The 24,651-nt window shown below is 48.1% G+C and overlaps 1 protein-coding gene across 5 annotated transcripts in view; it reads left to right on the top strand.

Moving 5' to 3' along the window:
- LOC135918024 (uncharacterized) overlaps positions 1 to 9,720 on the top strand; it is a 474,504-nt gene extending 464,784 nt beyond the window's left edge. For all 5 annotated transcript variants that reach the window (XM_065451696.2, XM_065451695.2, XM_070521484.1 and 2 more), the window contains 2 exons: positions 1,672 to 1,742; positions 5,332 to 9,720. In XM_065451696.2, the coding sequence (XP_065307768.2) occupies positions 1,672 to 1,742; positions 5,332 to 5,394 (134 nt within the window). In that variant the 3' untranslated portion in view covers positions 5,395 to 9,720. The remainder of the gene's footprint in view (positions 1 to 1,671; positions 1,743 to 5,331) is intronic.
- Positions 9,721 to 24,651: the final 14,931 nt, after the last annotated feature.

Below are 24,651 nucleotides of genomic sequence, written 5' to 3'. Positions count from 1 at the left end.
GCGAGAGATGCACGGTCAGTTCAATCGCTGCTGTTGCCGCGATTCCTCACTCCAGCATTTTGACAGCGAGTTTCCGCTCTTATCGAGTGAGATGTCTTCATGTTTACCTGTGCGTCACGTTGGCAGGCTAGTTAGTTTGAATCCATGATAAAATGTGTAGTAAGTCCGACTGGACGAGGACGTAGAACCAAACAGACACACAGAGACAGCGCGGTTTCTGCGTGTCTGTTTCTTTCTACGTGCTCGTTCAGTCGCGCTTACACATTATGTCATTGTTAATTTAGTTAGCAAGCGAATGTTTACAAGTTTACACGGCCGATAAAACTACTATCCTTACTTCGTATAGCTATCTATTAATTTGCTATCGCAATCGATGTTTCGCCTTTCGGGCGAAACTGCGACTTTTCCCATGGGTACAATAAAGTTCATCGAACAGATGCTGTTGCATCTTTGTGTCACAAAAGAAATAAAGATTGAATAGTTACGCAAACTTCGCACTGATATTTTTTATGACATTATACACAGTATTAGGTCCGTCATCTTCAGTCACTTTCGCGTAAATTTGCACGCATAGCGGTGCATGTTCGGGACCTTTATTCTGCCGTACAAGAACCTGCGTGCTCGCCGGTCTTGTTTCAAGATGAAGCGTCAAATGCTTGCGATTACACCTCATCGTAAGGATTGACGACACAGGAACCATGCAGTTTATGCTTAATCGTCGTGCGTCAATGAATGGACAGTTATTGACAGAGATGAGATATTTTGGAATATTGTGGGGTGATTTAAGCCTATTACAGTGCAGTTCAGTAAAGCCATTTAACTCTTGGGTTAATTGTTTCTCTTATTCGAAAATGCCATGCAGTTAATTCTTTGCGAGATCATTTGTTGCTAAATGCAAACGCAATTACGGTTATTATACCGCTCTCAGCGTTTCGGTACTGATTTATAGTGCTCACAGTTTTTTTGCGCAGAGCACTAGTGTAATTCCTACCGCAGGAGCACCTCAGCGGCGCAAGTTTATTAGCATTGGCGCGTGTTCCCACCACTGTTCGTTCACTTGAACATATATGCATTATTATAGATTGCAAAGCGTTGACACCAAATAATGTGAAAATATTGCAAACTCATTCATATATTTTGTGCCTGTTACCAGCGCCACTAGGCCTGTATGCGCGGCCAACCGCGGCTGGGATAGAGGGTGCGTACATATATTCTAACGTCTGTATTAAATAAACTCTGTGAGTACAAGCGCTCATTCAGACAGCATTTAGTTTTTCTCGCAAAAATACGAATGTTTGCATAACAAGGAATTTTGTCCGTTTCGTGAACAGTGCAGCCACTGTATTATTCCGTCTGAAATGCTCGTAAAACTTAAAACAGGGAGCACTTCCTGTACTTCTAACGGAAATTCTTGCCGTATTTTCTTTTAAAGAGTTATATTTTCTGTATCTTTACCTGCATTTTCTCACTATAACGACGGAAACTTTTTTACAGTGTACCCGATACAGAAAAGCGTATGAAATTGGCACAAGCTAGACATTGTCTGCAAAATTCAGTTTGAACGCGAGAACTGCTTAGCGCGTATCGCCGTGACGTTCCAACTCGCTATTGTACCTGAACAATAACACAGATCCATCCTCATTCCTGTCTCTGCTGTAATCTACTACGCAGGTCCGGAGTGGGATTTGGTGGTGATACCCAGGGCCGTAAGACCACCGTCCCCCGTGCTGCCTTCCAAAGAAGTGAGTCGTCGATACGTAGTCGACGAGGGTGGCGATATGTTCTTGTTGGTCTATCATCATGGAATGGTGTCTGGATAGCGCAGCAAACACGGGCACAAGAAGAAACGAAGACGAAGAAGCGCTTGTCTTCGTTTCTTCTTGTGTCCGTGTTTTGCTCCGCTAACCAGATGCCATTCCATGTCGACAGGTAGATCCTCGCGATTCAATAGGTAGTCAGCATAATATCAACGGTGCAGCTATGGAGCACAGAACCCATGTTATAAGGGGCGTGTCTGCCCATACGACGGGGTAGGAGATAAGTCAAGGAGATAGAATGTATCCAGAAGAGGGTTATAGCGCCGAAAAAACACAACACACAGCAAGCAAGACGGGACAGGCGCCTGTCCCGCCTTGCTTGCTGTGTGTTGTGTTTTTTTCGGCGCTATAACCCTCTTCTGGAAACATGCACCAACTAGCCCCCCAACAAGTATTACTCAGATAGAATGTAGATCACCACATTCATGGCTGAAGGTGAAAGCAAGAATTACTCCGTAATTAAGGAGGTATCATTTAGAAATCTCAGCTCTTTTGTAGACTATGATGATATTTAAATGCATGCCATTCAAAACTGGGCGGCAACCGATAGCCGCCTTGCCAGCTTGAGTAATCAGGTGTTATACACATATATTGCAGTCCCACATTTTGCCCATCTCTCCTTGATCTTCTCTTTTCATTAAAGCGTATATCTCCATATTGTGCAATTATCTACGCCTGTAACGGTTCCGGTTTTATCAATCTCCCTTCTCTTTTTATCTTCCACCAATGCTTCAAACGCATCTTGGTTATCTCGGGACGAACTGGTGTGCTAGTTGGTTATACTTGTCTACTTGAACGCAACGCACACTAAATTGACAGGGACTGACAGAGTAAAGAAACCACAAAGCGCCCACTGCAACTGGCTTATTGCCACGCGAAACGCTTATATATACAATTCGATGCATACGCACGCACAGAAACAACAACTATGTGAAGATGATACGTGAAGCGCCTCCTTGATAGCGGTGAAAGATTTCCTGCGAATCAAAGCCACGTTTATTTCTGTGTGTTTTTATTGCGAAAGCAATACTGCTCGCACTTTCGGCCCATCGGTGGTCGTGGCGCCTCCTTACACAGCTGCGCGTCACGTGACCGTGTGACGTCACGCCAGACCGAGAGACTGGGCCCCAGCTCACGGCATCGATGGTGGAGGCGAAGCCTTGCGCGGCGCTGCTGCGGCGCTACCGAGAGGGTGCTGGCTGGTGTGACGTCACGCTAGGAGGATAAATGGGGCTACAGCTCGGCTCCTCGCAGGGGTCGGCGCGCTGCCTTGCGCTATGTCGGATGATGTATAGCCATAAGTTTAACAAAGGGCAACCATGTCCACACCATCAGCCGAACCAAGGTGCAGCCAAGGGTATTGCTTTCGCAATCTCCCAGGCTTAACCAAGCTAAGCCTTCAGCCAATTTTTTTTTAGACGTAAAAAGTTAGGTGCTCCAAAGTGAGACGCATTTTCGGTATGCTTGCAAAAGCAGTAGCTTGCATTGTCTTTTACAAAACTGGAGATATCACCAACGCTGCCTTTGCCACTTCCTACTTGCCTGTGAGCAGTAACTGTGGCTTCGTTCATTGATAACTTCTTAACAAGGCATCCAGTCATAAAACAAATAGGGCAGGTGGATATGAACTATTCTGTATCACGCACACCTGTTCTCAAATCGCATGCTTGTATCATGCTAACTGCTAGGGTTTTAAAGAGAACTTCTCAGAAAAACTTCATCGAGTATCTTCACATGACAGGAAGAAGGCACCTGTTGACTTGAACATCCATGAACTTATCAGGAACCAGATAAAGAGCAGCGAAACATCAAGATTAGTCGCAACCCACTAGAATCTAAAAATATTACCAAAGAGTCATGCAACACAGCATTTATCTTGCGTTGCATTAGCGCAAACATGGCTCCACGCAAAAGTTTTGTTTATAACGTATGTGAATGCGTATATTTATTGTATTGAAGAGCTAGATATGTAAGACTTAGTAAGCAATGTATATAAATATATAAAATATAAATTTAAACCAAAATATATAAATATATAAACCAAAATATATAAATCTTATGCTATTTAAAACCAAGATTATTTATTTAAAACGATAAATGACGTGTTTTTGCATCTTTCCTGCTTGATTCTCTTCTCGCCCCAGGTTTGAAATTGTTTAGATAACGGCATTGTTTTTTTAAGTACGTGTTAAATAGCAAATCATTAATTTTAAGCTCGGAAAATGAGCAGTAAATGTGCCGCGTACATGTAAACCAGCGCAAAAGACATGCAGAGCTGCTCTTTCTTCTTTTGTCCCTTACAATGCAGCTAAAGAGCAGACGACAGGGGCAGCATTGTGGGGTTATTTTTCTCTGGCGATCCGGCATGTGCTGTACCATTCCAACACAAGAACTCTACCAAACCAGTCATCAAGATACAAAAGTCTTTATATTGAGAATTATGCGTTTCCGAAGCACGGTTTTTTGAGCGAGACTATTTTAGTCGCGGAAGCAATCCGCTGTCGCTCTTTGGTCATCTGGGCGGGGCATCCCCTTTTTTTCGAATATTGTACCCGCCCATCCCTTGATGTTGCGGCTCTGGCATAATCCAGTCGTGAAAAGTACTTGATAAGCCGATCTTGTGAACTATTTTCTCGATTTATCCACTGCGCGTTACGATGTAACACGCTACGCGTTACGAGCGCTGTCCTTTGTCTCTGTCACGTCCCTGGCTTTTTGAATTGCGCTAAAGACTTTGCCATTATGAGTGTTACGATGTAAGCCACATTTTTAGCCAGATATGTAAATCATCATCATCAGCAGCAGCAGCAGCCTGGTTACGCCCACTGCAGGCCAAAGACCTCTCCCATACGTCTCCAACAACCTCGGTCGTGTACTAATTGTGGCCATGTCGTCCCTGCAAACGTCTTGATCTCATCCGCCCACGTAAATTTCTGCGGCCCCCTGCTATGCTTCTCTTCCCTTGGAATCCAGTCCGTAACCCTTAATGACCATCGGTTATCTTCCCTCCTCATTACATGGCCTGCCCATGCCCATTTCTTTTTCTTGATTTCAACTAAGATGTCATTAACTCGCGTTTGTTCCCTCACCCAATCTGCTGTTTTCTTATCCCTTAACGTTATACCCATCAGTCTTCTTTCCATAGCTTGTTGCGTCGTACTCAATTTAATTAGAACCCTTTTCGTAAGCCTCCAGGTTTCTGCCCCGTAGGTGAGTACTGGTAAGACACAGCTATCATACACTTTTCTCTTGAGGGATAATGGCATGTAAATATGTATATATACCCGCCGCGGTTGCTCAGTGGCTATGGTGCTAGGCTGCTGAGCACGAGGTCGCGGGATCGTATCCCGGCCACGGCGGCCGCATTTCGATGGGGGCGAAATGCGAGACGGTGTGCCTCATAATCAGAAAGTGGTTTTGGCACGTAAAACCCCATAATTTAAATATGTATATAATATGTGAAGATATGTAAATACCTCTTCACTAATAATTGCCTCCCTGTTTCGTCTCATAGGACCTGCCGCCCAGCTACGAGGAGGTGATGCGGTACCTCTCCCAGCAATCGTCGAAAAGATGACGTTCACACCACGAGGCATGGAGGCGTGCCTATCGCTGACCAGTGGCCTCAGCCCTTGCGACGCAAGAGCAGCAGCAGCAGTGCACTCGCCGCATCCTACGGCCACTGGCGGTCGCCTCTAGGGCTGACCTTTGTCGATCGGTTCGACTATCCGGCGGTGCCGGCTGCGGCGGCGGTTTTGTAACCATGGCCAAGGAACTGACAGACCTGTCTTCACTGCCGCCACCGCCATCTCCCCCGCCGCCGCCACCACCACCAGCGCCTGCTGAACTAGTGGCGCCACTATCCGAGCTCTCTCGCCCTTCCACCACGCTCTCTACAGCGTCCGCAGGGGAGCACTTCCATCGAGCCCTGATCCACCAGGAGCCGCCACCTCCTCCACCGCCACCGCTACCTGCAACGTCACAGCTGACAGCCACGAACCTGGCGAGCTGCGTGCGCATCGCGCAAGAGCGGATGCACGAAGAAGCCATAGAAATTGAACCTGTTACCTTCGCCGTCGCCGAGGCGTACGACTCCGTCAGAAACAAGACCCGGTGCTTGAGGTTCGATCTTAGGTTCTAAGTGCTGACACTAAAATAACAGGAAGAAAGGCAAACTGAGGGTTGAGTGTTTGGTGCTGTAACTTGTTATTGGCACTTCGGTAGTGTTTTGTTCATTGGAGTGCACGCGGTAACTATCCGCGATATCAAGAGACGTTCTTTGCAAGATACTGGAGTTTTAATCACTGCACGTTGTGCAGTGTACTCAGAGAAAGAGTGTAGGACGACTTTTCTGAGAGGACGGCAATAGGACATGTAATGTCGTTTTCGAATAATCGTGCATCACTATGCGAACATCAGCGTTCCGCCTACAGAAATTGCCGTCTTTTGGAACCGATCTGCTCAAGTCAGTGCTGAACTTTGCTTGTGAGAATTGACTTCTTCAATCGCGCAGGTGATGTCTTCAGCGGAACACAGGTAAAGCAAAACGCCCGGATAATACACGACACGCGGTCAAGCCTTACCGCACATGGTCGAAATCGCGGGCTTTTTCTTTGTTTGCTGCTCCTTGTTCATGGTATTCTCGAGCACCACTTCCATTTCTTTTCTCTTTCGAACGAGTATCATCATCAGCCATAACTTCCGACTTACGGAAGTAGTGTTCAGGACTGTATATTTGCACAGTATACACTAACGCATACATATATCTAACCATACCCATTTAACTATATCAGCTCTAAAGCCAACGCTAATGGCTCAACAGTTGTCTAGAACTCACTGCCCTTGTTCGTACGCCAAGCCGACACAAGTCGCGCACGTGGAGTTCGCAAATGTTTGCATGTACTGAGCTCATCTTATGGTTGGTTCGTTAATTGGTCGCCTCCACGAAGCCAACTTAAAGGGACCCTGAAACAATTTTGACGATTTTGTACAAACGTACTGAGTCGTTAGAGTAGGTCCTCCTGATCATTAATTGACGCATCTAAGTGCTCCGCGTCAAGCGTGCAATTGTAAGGTTTTAAAAATGTACATCGCTGCCGATCGTAGCAGACTGCTCGGCGGAATTTTCAGCCGCCCCTAACCATATGACGTAAATCACCCAATTGACGTCAGCAGGGCGAGTTATCCGATTGGCTGCGCAGGGCGCGTCATCGATAATTTTTCCACTTTTATGGCGAACAAATAATGTTCGTAATAGTTGGAACGCTAGTTAATTTGTTTCTATAAAAAGAAAGTAACAGAAAGAGAATGCACAAGAACAATTTCTCACTACATTTAAGCACTTCCGGCACACAGCAAGCGTCGTGTGCTTCTGTTACAACGTGCTCCATTTTGGCGAGAGCTCCGCGGTCCGAGTCGATTACAGTCTTTTCGCGAGCACTATGACACGACTTTGTTGCGTTGTGGACTGCAAACGTAGCGACTGCCAATATGTCAAGCTGCGACATCGTGTCCATCTGCAAGGCAACAGACGAGCGGTCTGGCTGCAGCGCATCGGACTGCCGCTATCTAGTCGGCGCCAGGATTTGTGCGTTGGCGGCTTTCACTTTACACCGGAAGATTACTAACGCAATAGCGTTTCGCGTGTCCGGTATTAGGATAAACTCGAGCGCAAGGGGGCAGGGCCTGGCCGTTTGACTGCGTTGTTTCACGAGATGAGCAGAAGCGCAAATGTGAATGGTCTGCACGGTGCAGCCACCTGGTGGCACAGAGCTCAACCACACACTGTAGCAGTAACGAAATGTATTCTTTGCTGCTGGCGTACATTTTTCGCAGGAGTGTAATCGTTAATTAACACGTTGTTTTTGTAAATGTTTAAAATGTTTTACACTTGGATAGAGGAATGTTAGCGCTTTGTTTGGCTGGTTAAGCTAGGCGCCAACAGGTGACTGCACCGTGCACACCGATCAGGCCAACGTCTACGCTAAAGTTCCTTCATCAGCTTGAATTTATGCCTCCAGCCATCCATCGAAACGCCCAGTTCGCCTGTGGTTACCGGAATAGCAGACACGTTCGACGCTGGCACAGAATGCTCGCAGCGCACGCTGCTTCGATAGCTCTCGCGTGGGGTCGACTGCAACAGCCGGCGGAGAGCGTGGAGAGGCTTCGCGTGCTCGCCCCTAGAGAACCGGAAGTCGACGACAGGACGTGCCATCATGACGCAGAGCCAGTGAAGGCGGAGCTTAGCCCCGATCAATCGGCGAACGAGTTGAGGAAAAAATGCATGACTGTGGAAGAGGGTAACTTGCAATCGTCCATAGCTCTTTTAGTGTGAGACGGTTCACACAAATTGTGGTGCGAATGGTTAACTTTAGCTGTACCCTACGCTTCTACAAAATGTGTCCGAACCGTTTCAGGGGCCCTTTAACTTCACTGACAGCAATTGTGAGACATGGCGCAGGGATTCCTGCTAATCGTTATGTTTCTAAGAAATGTCGTTAGGCCTTGCATAGTGTCTTTCGTAGCTAGACACACACACACACCACACCCTCTCTCTCTCTCTCACACTCTCTCTCTCTCTCTCTCTCTCTCACACACACACACACACACACACACAGCCTGTAAATGAAGTACCGTTTGTTACAGAGGTTTTAAAGAGCACATGCTCAAGTACTCGCACTTTGCAGCGAGTCGCCGCCGCACGAAGTGCACCCGTTGGTGAACGACACGGGAAAGATTGACTGGCTGGTTCATTCAATGTAACAGGTATTCAGGCATCTTTCATATTGGAGATAGCACAGAATATATACATTACATCTTTCCGTTTGAGACAGAACACACCACCCTGCGGCAAATTCAAAAAACAATATAATTTCTTTATCAAAAAAGGTTAGCACATTGGTTAAAACTGTGATAAAAGCTTGCAAGCTAGGCATGCACAGATGTTTATTGGCCTCAGTGCAGATGCTGTTAGTTGTTTATTTGTTTTCTGACGTTTTTACAGCTGCGTTCATGGAAGCGCGGACAGAAATTAACACGCCTTATCGTCACGTCACACCATATTTTTTATTCCTATAAAACACCAGAAAGAGGTATGCATTTGCCTCGAAACACGTGCCGTCATCTTGCGCCATTGTTTTCTGTCCAAATGCCGTCTTATCACCGTTTTACTAACGCATATCAAAGATATGCTTCCAAACAGAGTTGTGCTCAAGCGTCAGCAGCGTTAACCGTTATGGGCCCCACATCCACATGGCTAAAGTGCGTGTGTCTATGTATTCTTGTTACAGCACGATATGGGTATTTTTTTCCGTCTTTGTTTACCTGAAGGACCGATACCGCTCGCGGTCAGCGATATTGTTTCAACTGTGTGAAAGAAGAACATGACTGTGACAATGTAATCTGAAAGGAAACAAATGTGTGTCTCGTGCTCGCGAGGAGTGTCAAAAATACGTGGCATGAACATCGGGCAGACCATTAGCACGGCGGCATTGCGGTGTATGCAGAACGCCACGCCCCCCCCCCCCCTTTCTCCCCCACTGAAGCGTTTGCGTGGCAGTCTAATCATGACGAAGATGTCACAGAAAGCCATAAGGAGACTTGAAGTCATCAACATTGGGTGAACGAGCGAAGCCACAGCCTGGAGTCAGCGTTTCGACGACGGGATTTGCCGTCGTCAAGAACTGGTCAGTGCCCTCGCAAGTGCCGTATCCGTCAGAGCTTCGTTGGTGCGCTCAAAAGTTCTACATGCCATGAGCTGAATTACGAGGTTTTACGTGTCAAAAACCATGATTTGTTTATGAGGCGTGCCGTAGTGGGGGCACCCGGGGTTAATTTTGACCGTCAGGTTATCCTTAACGTGCCCCAACGCATGGGGCACGGGCGTTTTGGCATTTCTCCCCCATCTAAATGCGGCTGCAGCGGCCGAGGTTTGATCCTGCGACCTCGTGGTCAGGTGCGCCACACTGTAGCCGCTAAAATACCACGGCGGGTAAATTCCTGTCTTCGTCGGGACCTCTAGCCTGTAGTCAACGTTTCGGCAGGGAAGTTGTCTTTGCCAGTTTCCTCATAAATCATCCAAGGGGATTCGTCTTCTGCCAGTGCGCTGTCAGATCCAGCTATCAAAACGCTGCTTTCACACTGAAGCTTCCAGTGTTCACCCGCTGTACGTCAGCTCCATCTTCTTGCGACTGCTTCGTCTACACAACAAAAATAGGGTGTTATAAGAGGGATATTTGTCTGGCGTATGTGTATTTTTAGTTAGAGGCGTCGAGAGTAGTGCAGAAGCAGTGTTCTGCGATACATTAAATGGAATGCATTTGTAATATGCTGTGTTCTATGAAAAAAAAATTAACCTGTTTTCTGAAAAGCGGAGTGCTTGCGACTTTCAATCTGAAGTTTCTACCTGGCTAATATTTCATGCAAGCATTCTTGCAACACTCCCGTCAAATAGAAAGGATTGGGTGCTCGCGTCAAGTGTGCTTTAGTTTCTAAATACCCAAAGTAAGAATCACGACACGCGTCGCGACAGTGTCTACAGCGTAGTTATCTGCCGAAATATTCTGTGCAATTTAAGGACACCTGTAAATATGTAGCCCCATGAAAGGAAGGAAGCGAAAAGCGTAGCGACAGTGTAATGACGTGCAACGGAATATTATCATCGCCGAATATGTTCCCATATGTTCTCATTTTGGGAACGCTCGTGGAAACTTGCTTGTTTAAATAAAGAAAACCAAGAAAATTTCATGACTAAGCGTCATTGTTTTTCCGTGGGGCTTTTGTCTTTCTTAAAATTGCGCCTAAACAAAGTCCTGTTTTTGTGCATTTGTTTGTTGCAAGGTTCCTGTCTAATTACAATTAATGTTGTTCCCAAGCGACGCCGTTTACTCACGCAGAAGACTGGCCAACAAACCGATCTTAGTCTAATCTTTAATGAATGATATATTAAATAACAAAATGTAGAAGTATGGGTGTGGGTGGTTTATGGTGAAAAAAGAAATATAAACTGCAGACATGAGAACTACCTTGGCGTAATTTAAAAAATATAAAATGATTATTTCGTTATGATATTTATTACGAACGTCTTAAGATTCTTTCTGAAGTGTATTTCTTACAAAAGCTAGGTATATTGAAGCAGAGTCGTTGCCCACTCCCGCTCGTGGCCCAATCGGGGCAAGCAGTATTTATGTGGCTGCCCAGTCCCCCCCCCCCCTTCCTGCAGAAAAAAAATATATTCTGGCTGCGCTGCTGCAAGGCCTCAGTATAGTCTGGCCTCTATTTCGCAATCACAACGCGTGACCGCCCTAAAAAAAAATTAGTTAAATGGCCTCCTAAAAGCGTTCACGTCTCTGAGAGTGATTAGATGTGCTGGGAATGCGGAGAGATCGGCGTGAACTGTGCAATTTCCTGGGGACAATCAGTTCCGTGAGGACTTTTGCTACTTCTGCACTCGGCGCGCACACACACACACGCGCGCGCGCACACAGTCAAAAACAAACGCACCCATATAAAGATACAAATGAGCGCGCACACATGCAAGCACGCACACACACGAGCGAATACAAACACGCATACACAAAGAGACAAACGTACGCACGCACGCACTCATACACAGAAAGACAAGCACATCCACACATAAGTGCACACACACGCACAAACACTCGAGTACGTGCAACGCCCTGTCCCCATCTGGTTCTTTGAAATGTTTGTAACCGTCTCGCGACTTGGAGGACGTTTTGACGCTTAGAGGACAGCGCTGGCCACCACGCTGATCGGGCGCAGTCATGCGCACCCACCGCCGACGTCACCGCGCGTTAGGCCTCGCTCCGTCGGGTTCCAATGGAGTCCTTAAATCGAGTCGGAAGATATAGAGATGAAAGGAGCGGCACCGAACAAAAAGTAGGCCGGATGGGGGTGGCAGAGTGAAGGGGGGCGGTGAGGGAAGGAGGCGTGACGGCGCACAAGAAGTAAGCAAACATCGACAAACGTAAGAAAAGCATACTGGTCAGTGAAGTTCTGGCATTATAGATGAAGAGGAAGCTTAACCTCCAGGCAGACTCTGGCTTCCATACTCAAACATATGAAACGGAGAAATGCTATTATCCTACAACTACTGAGCCAATTCGAATGAAATTTGTTGCCTTTAAGAGAGAAAGCTTAATTCTACCAAGCGAAGGAGCAAATTGTCTTGTTTGTGTAATAGGTTTATCTTTTAATCAGGCAATAACGGTACATTACCGAAAATTTGGAATCGCGAAGCATGCAAATTCGTATTTTTTCGCTAAATACAGATAAACAAATTTTGTAAACTACATCTGTTTAGAGCATGTGGGTCGCACAAGTGTGATTCGTGAGTTTACCGTTTACATGAAGTTATAACATTTACGACAGTTTTGCAACACTTGTAGTAGTAAGTAGTCGTTTATATAAGCTGCACGGGAGGGAAATGGGAGTAACTGCTGTAGTTTGTCCTCATGATTAGCAGTTAATCCAGGAAGGAATTAACTGTGAGGAGATGTTGTCGGGTGAAAACAACTCGAGAAACCGTTGGTCCGCGGCGAGCAGGCGCATAGGCAGGATTTCATTTCAGAGGGAGGCTAAGGTTCCATTACTCTGTTACGTTTCCCAAGCTTGTTGGATAATAATACAACTATTACCTTAAGCAGGCCCTTGGTATGCCTGAAAGCGTGTACCATCCTGTACTTGCCTGACGCGGGCGTTCGAAGCATATGCGCCCTTGTTCATAGGCGACGTGCCAGGCATAAAAGAGAGAGGGCGCCGACCGGAAAATTTTCGATAGAGAGGGGTGGGCTGAAGCCCGGTCAGTTAAAGCCCCTTAAACTTCGTAAAGTACTGCCACGCTTTGAAAAATGCCGCCCCCTCCTCGAGCGCTCTGCTCGAAGCCGACGCCGCGTCGCTATTGGCCTAATGGCATCACGTGGCCCCTTGCGCCGGCTTCGTTTGTTTACAGTCACGCTTCAGTGCCATTTTTGCACGAGAAGCGACGCTTGTTGGCGCCATTCCTTCCGTTCCTATTTTGTGTAGTTTTGATTTTGTGAACGCCTTGAAGGATGTTTTGTGGCAAGTGCGACGTCGCTTCACGTCATTTTCTGTGACCATGACCTGCTGCGCGTTCGGATGCCAATATAGTTTTAGCAAAGGCAAGAATCTGTTCGCGATACCGTCCGGTAAGCGCGACGGGTTAAGAAGAAAGACATGACTTCACCGAATCGGAAGGGAGAACTTCCGACCAACTTCCTCCGCGCGACTATGCGAGGTAAGTTGCGAGTCTCTCAGAGTATAGTATGTGCCAGGCTTGCGTATTGTGCTGCGGGCAATAGCGTAGTAGATATTGCACAGTTCACTGTGCATGCTGTCATTTGTACGCACGCTTTAACACGATTTTTACGCAACGTCTGCTTTGTTTATGTACGCACTACGTGGTCGTGTTAGTCGTATTTGGTGCGCTTAATCGTTTTGTACGCCAACCGGCTTGATTTCGCGGGCACGCGAGGTTGCGTGCGATAACATTATTACAAAATTTGTAAGATTCAGCGCAGTCCTTTTGACAAAATTTCAGTCTCGATCATGAAAGCGCCTCAGGAGAGCAACTCTCTGCCTTTTGTGGTTACTTACTAGCCTTCTTTAGATAGAATAGCGTTGTTTGCCTCATTTGTTCGCGTTCATCGTTGGCGGTCGCCCGGTGGATTTGCGATACAGAGGCACCGATGAAAAGCGTGCGTGCTCTCCCGAAACCGTGTTACGCGGTGCGTTCGTCGCCGAGCGACAGCATCATAGGTAATTGAGACGTATGTGCTAATTCGCGTGAGCTTTAAAGTGTGCGAAGCTTCAGATGCGGCGGTGGAGCACTCGCAAAGAAAACGTGCGGTCGCCCGCCCGTTGTCTGGCTGGTTTTTGATATGAAGTGCTGTGTCACACGTGTCAAACATGATTCGTTCTTTTTATGTTACGTCATAGGCAAGCAGCCTATATATATAGTTCGCTGTCACTGAAATAAAACAGTGCGGTACGTGCTCTTGGATCGTCTCCGTTACTCTGCCACCCGCTACAACAGTGGCGACGAGGATGACCACCCCGCGGAGCCCCCGCCACGAATAGCGGCGTCTTGGTAGCGCTGGGAGTCCTGCTGGGTACTGAAAGCAATCGAGTCTACGGAGCATCGGCGGTTATGGCGCTGGCTACGAACCTCGGTACCCCATGTTTCGACGAAAATCAAGATAAGTGGGATATTTACTTGACTCGACTGGAGGCATTTTTTGAAGCAAATGATATTAATACAGATGATAAGAAAAGGGCGCTCTTGGTTTCGACACTGTCAACGAAGACGGTAGGCGTTCTTGCTGGACACTGCGCCCCCCCCAGAAAGTAAATAGCCTGAGTTACAAGGACGCACTTACCATTCTAAATAACCACTATGCGCCGAAGACTAATGAGGTTAATTGCCGCAAGTTACAAGTTCTTTACAAGGGATCAGGCTGCAAGCGAATCTGTCCGGGACTATGTTGTCGAGCTACGCAAGCTTGCGGATAATTGTCACTTCGGCACTACTTTGGACCGTATGTTACGGGGCCGCATTGTTTGTGGCATCCGAAATCGGGTGGTGCAGCAGACGCTGCTTGAAAAAACTGAGCTCACACTTGCCCAAGCTGGAACGATTGCCATAGCGGCAGAGACAGCCGCACTGGAAGTAAGCGCCATGACTAGACCTGATAATGAGGCAGCGGTGTGCACTGTAGCGAGTAAATCGCGCCGATATCAGACCTTCACCAAAGATAAGCAAAGCCATACTGAGTGCGCACGCTGCGGAAACTACGATCACGAAGCAAGCGACTGTCCGCACAAAAAAGAGCAGTGTTTTCGCTGTCGGAAGACTGGTCATTTCGCAAGAAAATGCCGCTCCCAGTCGGGGGTGGTTGCTTGGGCTAGTTGGTAATTCATGATCAAACTTCATGACTTGCTGTTAGGACACCCCCTGTGACTGTCGTATATTTTCTGCGCATGCCTCTTCTTGCATATATACACACGATGTGGCGACGCAATAAAATCTTGTTGGAAGTCAGCGCTGTGTATGTCGTCTTCACTGTCCTTCTCCTTTGCACTGTACGTTATTTTTGACCCAGTCGGGGCTGCGGGTTGGTCGTAGGCGCGATTGCGTCGCTAACGCAGTTCATTATGAGAGCGCTGTGTCCGAAACGGAGGAAGGCGATATTTCATGAGTCTTCACATTGCAGGAATCACGGGAAAAGAAATCTTTGCTCCAGGCGTTCCGCAGAGTTATCCGCTGGGGTGGCGTGCCCTTGAACATGATTATTGACACCGGATCACCGTTTTCTATCATTCCGCCGGAGGTGTATCTAAAGCACCGTCTGACTTGGCCACGCTTATCGAAATGCAAACGCACGCTCATCTGTTACTTGGGCAAGCTACCCATTGTCGGTGAACTGCACCTTGAAGCCCATTTTGCGGGGAAGACTGTACCTGCCACATTGATAATTACAGGCTGCTCGGGTCCAAGCCTTTGCGGAAGGGACTTAATCCAAGCGTTCTCGCTTTTGCCGTCCGGGTTTCTCGCTACGGTTCAATCGACGTCAGCAGATCCCGACAGCCTCAGGACCGAGTTTCCTGCCCTTTTTGAGGCAGGACTTGGAAACATTCAGGGGCCACCTGTGAAATTCCACATTCGAGAAGGCACCCAACCGAAGTTCCACAAGGCGCGGTCAATTCCTTATGCTCTTCGTGAAAAAGTGGAAACTGAGCTGGACCGTTTAGTAGAGCAAGGCATATTATCGCCCATAGCACATTCTGAGTGGGCGGCGCCAATCGTACCAGTACTCAAGAAAGACGGTTCCCTTCGCATCTGCGGCGATTTCAAAACCACAATCAATGCTGCGTGCATAACTGAGCAGTACCCTTTACCAAACATTGAAGACATTTTCGCGTCGCTACGTGGGGGATCATTTTTCACAACACTGGACCTTAAGGATGCCTATAACCAATTCCTATTGGATGAGGAGGCGAGGAAGTTGGCCGTGATAAACACTCACAAAGGGTTGTTCTGCTATAACCGTCTTCCGTTTGGAGTTGCCTCAGCTCCCGCGATTTTTCAGCGGCGCATGGAAACGGTCCTGGCCAGTCTTCCAGCCGTGCAGGTGTATTTGGATGATGTATTGATAGCGGAACGTCAAGAGGATAATGGTTCAGTGCTTCGGGACGTTTTGCGCAGGCTTCAAGGAAATGGTATAAAGCTGAAGGCCGAAAAATGCCATTTTCGCAAAGACTCAATCGTCTAGCTGGGCCATCGCATTGACAAAGACGGCTTGCATCCGCTTGAAAAGAACCTGGCAGCAATACGCGACTCGCCACGGCCTACGAATGTGAGCGAACTGCGCTCGTTTTTTGGGTCTGTTGACTTATTATCACCGGTTCTTGCCACACATGTCAACGATGCTGTCCCCGTTGTATCTTCTGCTTGAAAAAGAGCGTAAATGGCACTGGGGGAACGGCGCAGGAAAATTCGTATCGGAAGGCTAAACAAACACTTCTGAGTTCGCCTGTTCTGACGTATTTCGATCCCAGCCAACCAGTGCGCTTGGAATGCGATGCGTCACCTTCGGGTTTAGGTGCCGTAATCTCGCACCGAATTGGAAAAATGGATAAGTCCATTGCCTTCCGTTCCCGCACGTTAGCACACGCCGAAAAGAATTATTCTCAGCTCGAGAAGGAAGCGCTCGCACTGGTATTCGGAGTAACAAAGTTTCGAGACTACCTGCTGGGCCGCGAGTTTGTATTGGTCACGGACCACCAACCACTGGTGGGACTTCTACGAGAAGATCGACCTGTGCCCCCAATGGCGTCGGCACGTATTCAGAGATGGGCTCTGTTTCTAAGCCAATATAGCTACCACATAGAGTACAAGGCCGGCAAGGAAAACGCCAACGCGGACGCACTCAGCCGCTTGACCGTGCCGATAACAGACATTTGTCGATCGGGCACCTTACCAGAATAGTCTTGTCTTCAGAGACCCTTGACAGCTCGTTCGTGCCAGCGGATGCCATACGGGCGCTGACGAACGGCGATGAAAACCTTAGCGTTGTGCAGCACTTTGTACTGAATGGATGGCCTAAACGCTTGTCACCGTGTCACAATCACCTTCAACCTTATTTTTGCAGAAGACTGGAACTGTCAAGCGTAGAAGGCCTGCTCTACTGAGGTCATAGCATCGTCGTACCCCGCAAAGCGCGAGTCTCCATGCTCGCTGAGCTACATCGGTCACACCAGGGTGCATCTGCGATGAAAAGACTGGCTCGGACGCTGTTCTGGTGGCCTGGGTTGGATGCTGAGATCGAAAGCCTTGCACGTTCGTGCATCTCATGTGTACAAGCTCGGCCAATGCCCCATCGACAGGTTCGTATCTGTTGGCCAGAAATGGGAACCAAATGGTCAAGGTTTCACGCCGGACCGATAGAGGGACGCATGCTGCTGATAGTCGTCGACTCGCATACTAAATGGATTGAGGCACTTCCCGTCAAGTCGGCGACCACAGAAGTCACAATCGCGCGGCTTCGAGAATTGTTTGCGCGTTTTGGCTTGCCGCAAACAGCTGTATCAGATAACGGGCCTCAGTTTGCAAGTCAGCAGTTTTCCCAGTTCATGACTGTCAACAACATAACTCATCTACGTAGTGCACCGTACCACCCACAATCTAATGGTCTGGCAGAGCGTGCGGTCCGCACAATAAAGGATGGCCTTCTTAAGCACTCGATGGTGAACGATCTCGAAACAAAACTAGCGCGAGTGCTCCTAGGCTATCGACGTACCCCACTACCGTGCGGCAAGTCTCCTTCGGAGATGCTGCTGAACTACCAAATTCGTTCGCGCTTGGATACTTGCGTCCCGTCTCTACCTCGAACTTGCTCGCAGCCTCCCAGGTTCCAGTCCGGCGACCAGGTGTGGGTGCGCAACTTTGGCCAAGGGGAGCGTTGGCGTCCAGGCATCGTCAAGAGCACAGAGGGTTCACGCCTTGTAACGGTCGACAATCCAGATGGCCTAGCCAGACGTCACTTCGACCAAATTATCCGTCGCATCGTGAAACATAGTTCCAGCGTACATTTGAACAAGGACGAGGCGAGAAAGACAACACAAACACCGGCGTTTGTGTTGTCTTTCTCGCCTCGTCCTTGTTCAAATGTACGCTGGAACTATGTTTCACAATGCTAATCATAACCAACTAGCCCAGCTGTCCATACTTTTCCGTCGCGTGCCTGCGTCACCCATGACCCCAAAAGCGGACGCTCCCGACTCGCTCCAACCCAGCCCGGACAACAAGAATCGGCCCACGTCAACGCCAGATAGCCGGTGCAGCCTGGCCACTCCAGAAGCAACTGGCGCTGCGCCTGTTCCTTCGACAACACCTCCAACGTCCCTCCCAGCCGATCAGGCTCTCTGTCCCCCAAGTCCGCCGGTCTTACGGAGGTCTACCCGACAACGAAGACCCGTGCAAAGACTTCAGTTTTAAAAGAAAGGGAGAAGTGATATGAAGTGCTGTGCCAGACGTGTCAAACATGATTCGTTCTTTTTATGTTACGTCATAGGCAAGCAGCCTATATATATAGTTCGCTGTCACTGAAATAAAACAGTGCGGTACGTGCTCGTGGATCGTCTCCGTTACTCTGCCACCCGCTACAACAGTTTTCATGCTTAGTCGTTTGCTCGTTCGTTCGCACGCTCGTTTAGTCGTTCGCACGCTCGCTTAGTCGTTTGCTCGTTCGTTTAGTTCGCGCGCTCGTATAGCCTTTCGCTTGCTCGTTCATTCCACTATTAGTTTCTACAGTCACGGTGCCTAATTGAGACGCGCTTGCTGTAGGCCTCTTAGGCTGGTGTGTTTATTTACGCAATGAGACAATAAATGGTGCACACGGACTTGTGACTGCAAAGGCAAATCTGTAATGCATCTATGCTGAAAATAAACTGTTAACTTGCAACTCGAATGCCGTTTCATATAATTTTGACCTCTAGATAAAACATGATTTCACTTGCCGCAATTTCGGCCGCGTCATGGCGGCGGGATTCTTTGCGCGATCATGACTTCACTGATAAAGTCATGTCTCGCAAGTGTTACTTCGGAGGGAGTGCAACCGTCCTCAATGCATGCACTTCAGTGCAACACGGTTAGCGACAAGTACGTCACTTAGTAAAAGCACGAACCAACGCACGATGAAGTGTTATTCGTGATAAGTCATTAACCTGAAAAAAATTACTGAAGCCCACAGTGGTCTTGTTCGAGATTGAGTCAAGCATTGTTATCGCGCTCCCGCTTCACGCACGAATGCTAAAAACCTATTTTATTTTTTTGTGTACGCAGAGTCCCGACTCGATGATCGGCCGCGGTATTTCTGTCGACGTTGAGACACGAGAAACATAATAGCACCAGCGCGCACCTCTGAGTCTTTGCGCGCGCTTAGATTGGCAAGCACGCACGTTGGCGGGACTGTAGCTTGTCATACACTTTCGAACCTTCAGAGCAGTGATCTCCGTCAGCCTTTGTACGTCATAGCCGATGCGCGCTGCGAATTCACATGGTAAGGGCGGCGTATAGATTCTTTAGGCTGAAGGGTTGCTGGAAGTCAAGATGTTGTCATTCGATCGTAAACGTGTTATTTACAACTGTTCGCAACAAGATCTTGCGACACGCCCTTGACAAATGTTGCGTACCGAATTGTAGGGCACGCGATACATTCGCAGTCGTCAACGCACAGCGTTAACACTCCTTCAGATACTTTTAAAAAAAATAGTTATCAGGAAATGAAACAAAAGCTGCCGTTACTGAATTTGTATAGCCATCCGACTGGAAATTCTACGCTGTACACGAAGTTACGCGGAGCTGGAAAGCCAACGTGAACGCCTAACGAGCACTGCCTTGCTATGCATGCATTCACTCTGCGAAAGGTCGTCTGCTGCGCTCGAGCATCGTAGGCGGCGCCACGGTCGTGGAGGGAGCGTGAAAGAGAGGAGAAACGAGGAGTGAAGGCGGAGGAGTAGAGTGACACTACTTTACGAAGTTTAAGGGGTTTTACGGTCAGCACCTGCCCCCTTGCTACGTCACTGCCGGAGAGTAAGGCTTTCTCCCATGGAAATTTCCAGCAGCGCGGCAACCGCAGCGCGCCGCGAACGAATGGGCAGCATACGCGAAAGGAAGTAGTCCGCTGAAACGAAAATTGTGCACATCTTAATTTCAAATCAATGGTAATTACACTACGACAGAAATAAATACAGTGCCCTTGATGTGGAGTATGGACAAAGGAGTGCGAAAAAAAATGCGTGCGAAAATTTTGCTCACGCATAGGTTTTATCAATGCGTGACGTGTTTCCCGGTCGTGGGCTTATGGGGCTCTTGCATTGCCCAGAGGGCGCTGCGAAAATGGTGCTAAAAAGCGCCATCTGTCCTGAACTCGGTAGTACCAGAGTCCTTCCATGTTTTTTTCTGGTCACGAAACTGCCGCCTCAGTTTCATATAGCGCCAGCGCCCGCCGCTAGAGGCGCAACCGTGCATGAGAGGGCATGCGAACGTCGCTACCGCTGTGGTTGTGTGTGGGGCAGCCTCGGTATTCTAGCTTTCTCAACTTCCTCAACGATCGCTTTAGTTTCACGTAACTATTTTTAACATTGAATCTAATTAAATTACTGCCTGAGCGTGTCTTCGGCGATGATATGAGCGCACGGGACGAAAAAAAAAGCCACTCATAACATGGAGCTTGCGGCGGTCTCAGACCAAAAAAAAAAAAAAAAGAAAGATCTGGAATTTTAAGAGCCAGAACCGCGATACGATTATGAGGCACGCCGTAGTGGGGGACTCAGGATTAGTTTTGACCACCTGGGATGCTTTAAAATGCACCTAAATTTAAATAAACGGGTGTTTTGCATTTCGCCCCCGTCGAAGTGCGTCTGCTGTACACGGCCGGGTGGTCTCGGTCCGGATTTTCTTCGTCATCGCCGTTCGCCTCAACGCTTCGGTGGGCTCCGTTTTTTATTATTTGCTTTAAATTAAACACCGCGCATTCGCAACAAAACGCCAGTGGTCCCACTTATCACCAGATAAGTAAGCGCCTATTCTCCGTTGCGCCAGATTGTTCGCCGAGCACAGCTGTTCAGTTTCTGTTAAACTGTGGCAGAGGACTCTGTGGGCAGTATCTTATAACGAGATCAAAAGAATGAAATTGCTATTGCAAAGGGCTGCTACCGTAGAATACTTAATGACAAAGAAAAGGGAACTGAGCTGCTCCATGCGCTTAAGATTTCTTGCAAAGCGATGCCATTTCTGAATAAGATTTAGGTAGAATTAATGCAAGACGAACTTCGCTACTAAATGTTTTCGGTGCAGCTTTTAACAACGGATTAAGGTGAACCTGAAGTGCTAGGACCTGCACAGTTGAAACTAGCTGTAATTAGGCAATAGCCTTAGCAAGCAGTCGTTTAGAAGAGTCAGTAAACCCAGCACTTATTCACGCTGCTCGTGGTTTCGACGAAGAAACGAAGAGACAAGGTATTTGGGTTCTTAATTCGCAACTATTTACAATATGTTAAAATGTTGTAATCACCGGTCCTGATATTCTTATCATGGTCGAAAAATGAAAAAAAAAACTTTATAATTCGATTAAGAAAAGAAATAAAACGTGTTGGTGCAAAAACTAAATACAAGCACCATCATTTATTTATCATGTAAAATAAGCGGAGCGAAATACAGGTAGCACAGAGGCGTCCGGTCATTAATGGTCCACCATTCACAATGCAAGAAGTTTGTTAAAAGCATGACACTGATACAATACGCATAAAGAAATAAGATTAAACGTGAGAGGTATGCATTGGGAGGCAGGAAACAAACACCAGCAAACGAATGGCAATAAGTACAGAATGCATAGTCGATTGTTTCTATAAACAAGAAAGTGTCGAACTGTCGATGAGCGGGACCGAGGTTTGGGCTTCGTCAGGTACGCTGGAAGGCCTTCAAAAATCCTTGGAACGGCGTTAGTCTTCAGCGTCGGCTTCTCACGCTCCAGGGACACGTCGTCGCCGTTGATGTTGAAATTGTACGCAGTGACGATGTCCGAGGCGTCAAAGTGTTTCGCGCACACACGTGTATACTTCGATTCGAAATTAAAACCGCCACTTTCCTGCCGCGGTATGGCCCGCTTCCATTTCTCGCGCTGCTCCTTGTTATTAGGTAAACAGAACAACGACACCTTTTCGGTCGTGCCCTTGTAGCCGGAACGGCACCCAGGCACGCAACACGTGTTCGGCATCCTTGTCCCACCCCACCACTTCAACCAAACACCCCAACACTCGAAAAAAAATTGGAGGACGCTTAAGCTTCGCCTTCAAGAGTGGGACGCGACAGCGTTCCCGTCGACCCGCCAAGGGGTATATGACAATGCGCTACGGCACAGCAATCACTTACGATGCGCCCCGCATCGGACTTAGCGCCCACCTATCACGCGGTGAGCGTCGAGCAACGCAGCGTTGGGCGCGGCAACGAAACGTGCGCCTGAGCGAACGAAACGAACCAAAGAACTCGGTGTCTCGGAGGGGAAACGATCTACGCCAGCCAAACGTCGTGATCGGCACGGGCAGAGAGATAGATAGTAATCTAAACCGGAAGCACGGCGAAGCGTCGTCAGGGGAGAGGGAGTCCCGCGACGCGCCTGGCAGCGGTCCCAATGCGCGCGCGGCGCGCCTCCTGTCGGGGCAGCGCCGTACATTGAGAGGAGGGGGTCTTCTGTGTTTGCCGCAAGATGGCTCTGCGTGTGCGGAAAGCGCAGAAGAAATGCAGCGGAAACGCACTTCGCAACTCGTGTAATTGTGACTTCTGTACGTTACATGTTCATAATTACCGATATACACCGCAGTATAACTTTCTACGGCTCGTTTCGAAGGCAACACCGCATTCACTAGAGGCGCGTTTGCACCGCTTGGAAGCAACGAACTCGTGGCTGAGTGGTAGCGTCTCCGTCTCACACTCCGGAGACCTGGGTTCGATTCCCACCGGGCCAATCTTGGAAGTTGCTTTTTATTTATGAAGCGCCTGCCGTGATTTATCGCTCACGGTCAACGCCGCCGACGCCGACACCGACGCCGACGACACCGGCTTTTCTGCGACACGAGCTCCTTAACGCTATCGCGTTAATAGCACAGAACGCACCCGATCAGTCAGCTCGCCTCGCACTGCGCACGCATTTCGGTACGCGAACGATGCCCTCTGTGGCACAGTGGCGCCGCGTCGCGGCACCTTTGGGCAGCATATGAACCTCTCCCATAGCGTGACGGCGGAGTTTCGTGACCAGAAAAACATGGAAGGACTCTGGTAGTACCAAGCTCGGTCGTCTGCTTCGGAAAACACGTTTACAATATGGACCTGCCACTTTCGGTTATGTTGTACCACGGCTTGCAGCGAATATCGGGCGCCGAAGATTTTTTCAGGGGTGGCATGCTGCGTAAAGGAAAGAAATTATGCAATGCCGAATATGCGTACGCCGTTCAAGAAATAAGCGGCGAGGTTTTAGCGCGGTGTCAATCGCAAGTGGAAGCGAGTCGCGTACGAAGTTGAACTTCAGGTTACGTCTGCACGCTTCTAGATTCAGGCGCACAAAGGCGAGGAAATGCTTGCTATTGGCCTCGAGCTCCACCACTGGAAAAGCTTGCGCCACCGTCGGCGTGACGTGCTATTAGGGATCACGTGGACATAGCGGCCGCGTCGGCTGCTTCGGGAGCGCCGAAGCGAGCTGAAAACGAGTTTCAATTCCCTCGTACGCTGCGGTCCTCATTTAGTGGCGAGATTTTCCCGCTTCGAGTGTCTCCTTTAGACCGCTTGAAAGCACTACAATAGATAGTGGCTGCCTTTGAAGGCGCGCAACATGGTAGGCTACTGCTCGGTGCCGCAATGCCGGACGTACGCAACGGAGCCCGGTGTGAGCCTTATTCACACGTAGCCGCAGGACAAGCTGCGTGAAGCTTGGCTCGCGAAACATAAAACCGGCAAGCAGTCATCGGCTACAACTCAGGTATGCAGCAAGCACAGACGCGAGGAAGATTTCTGCTACGGCGCAGGGTCCGCGATGTTCAGAAAACGCGCACTGAGACGCTCGCCCGAGTCCGCTGCCCAACTAATGTGAATGAATGAATGGTTTATTTTATCATCATCAGTTCAGCATACATATCCAGTGGTACAGCGGGAAGGGGTGGCAAAAAGGCAACTGAATGCCTGACAATGCGCCAATCCCCGCCCAGACCACGACATTGCACAACACTCAGCGAGTCACTAGATAATACATCAATGTAGTAAAAAACGAAAAAAAGAAAGAAAAACAATTGTTGCAGTACACTCAGCCTGTAATACACAATACATAAATATAACACTACATAATGACACATAATGTAACACTAATACATCATGTAATACATAAATGCAGAAGAGAAAAAAAAAGAACTAAGCCGTGGTTTTAATAAGTGAACTAGAACATAATTGGTACGAACAGCTTATTGACAAAAAATTTTCATGGCTGAATTTTGAGGCACAATGCAGTTCTGGAAGAAAGCTTATACAATATAAGGAAGTCTTACACGGAAGAGAAAGAAAAAAAATGTCATGTTTGAAGCGCCATTAGATAAGCATGCATCTTTTTTTTGAAAATTGCTACTGATCGGCTTTCATTCACTATGCTTATGGCCGTCATGTTAGAGTTTAGAAATGAAGGTATAAGGTGCGTTAGTTTTTGCTTGCCGTAGTTGGTTCGAATCCTTTCACTGTAATAGGTGGTTTTCCTAA

The sequence above is a fragment of the Dermacentor albipictus genome, chromosome 7 (genome assembly GCF_038994185.2).
Source record: "Dermacentor albipictus isolate Rhodes 1998 colony chromosome 7, USDA_Dalb.pri_finalv2, whole genome shotgun sequence".
Taxonomy (NCBI): Eukaryota; Metazoa; Arthropoda; class Arachnida; order Ixodida; family Ixodidae; genus Dermacentor; species Dermacentor albipictus.
This window is presented reverse-complemented; position numbering and strand designations above follow the sequence as displayed.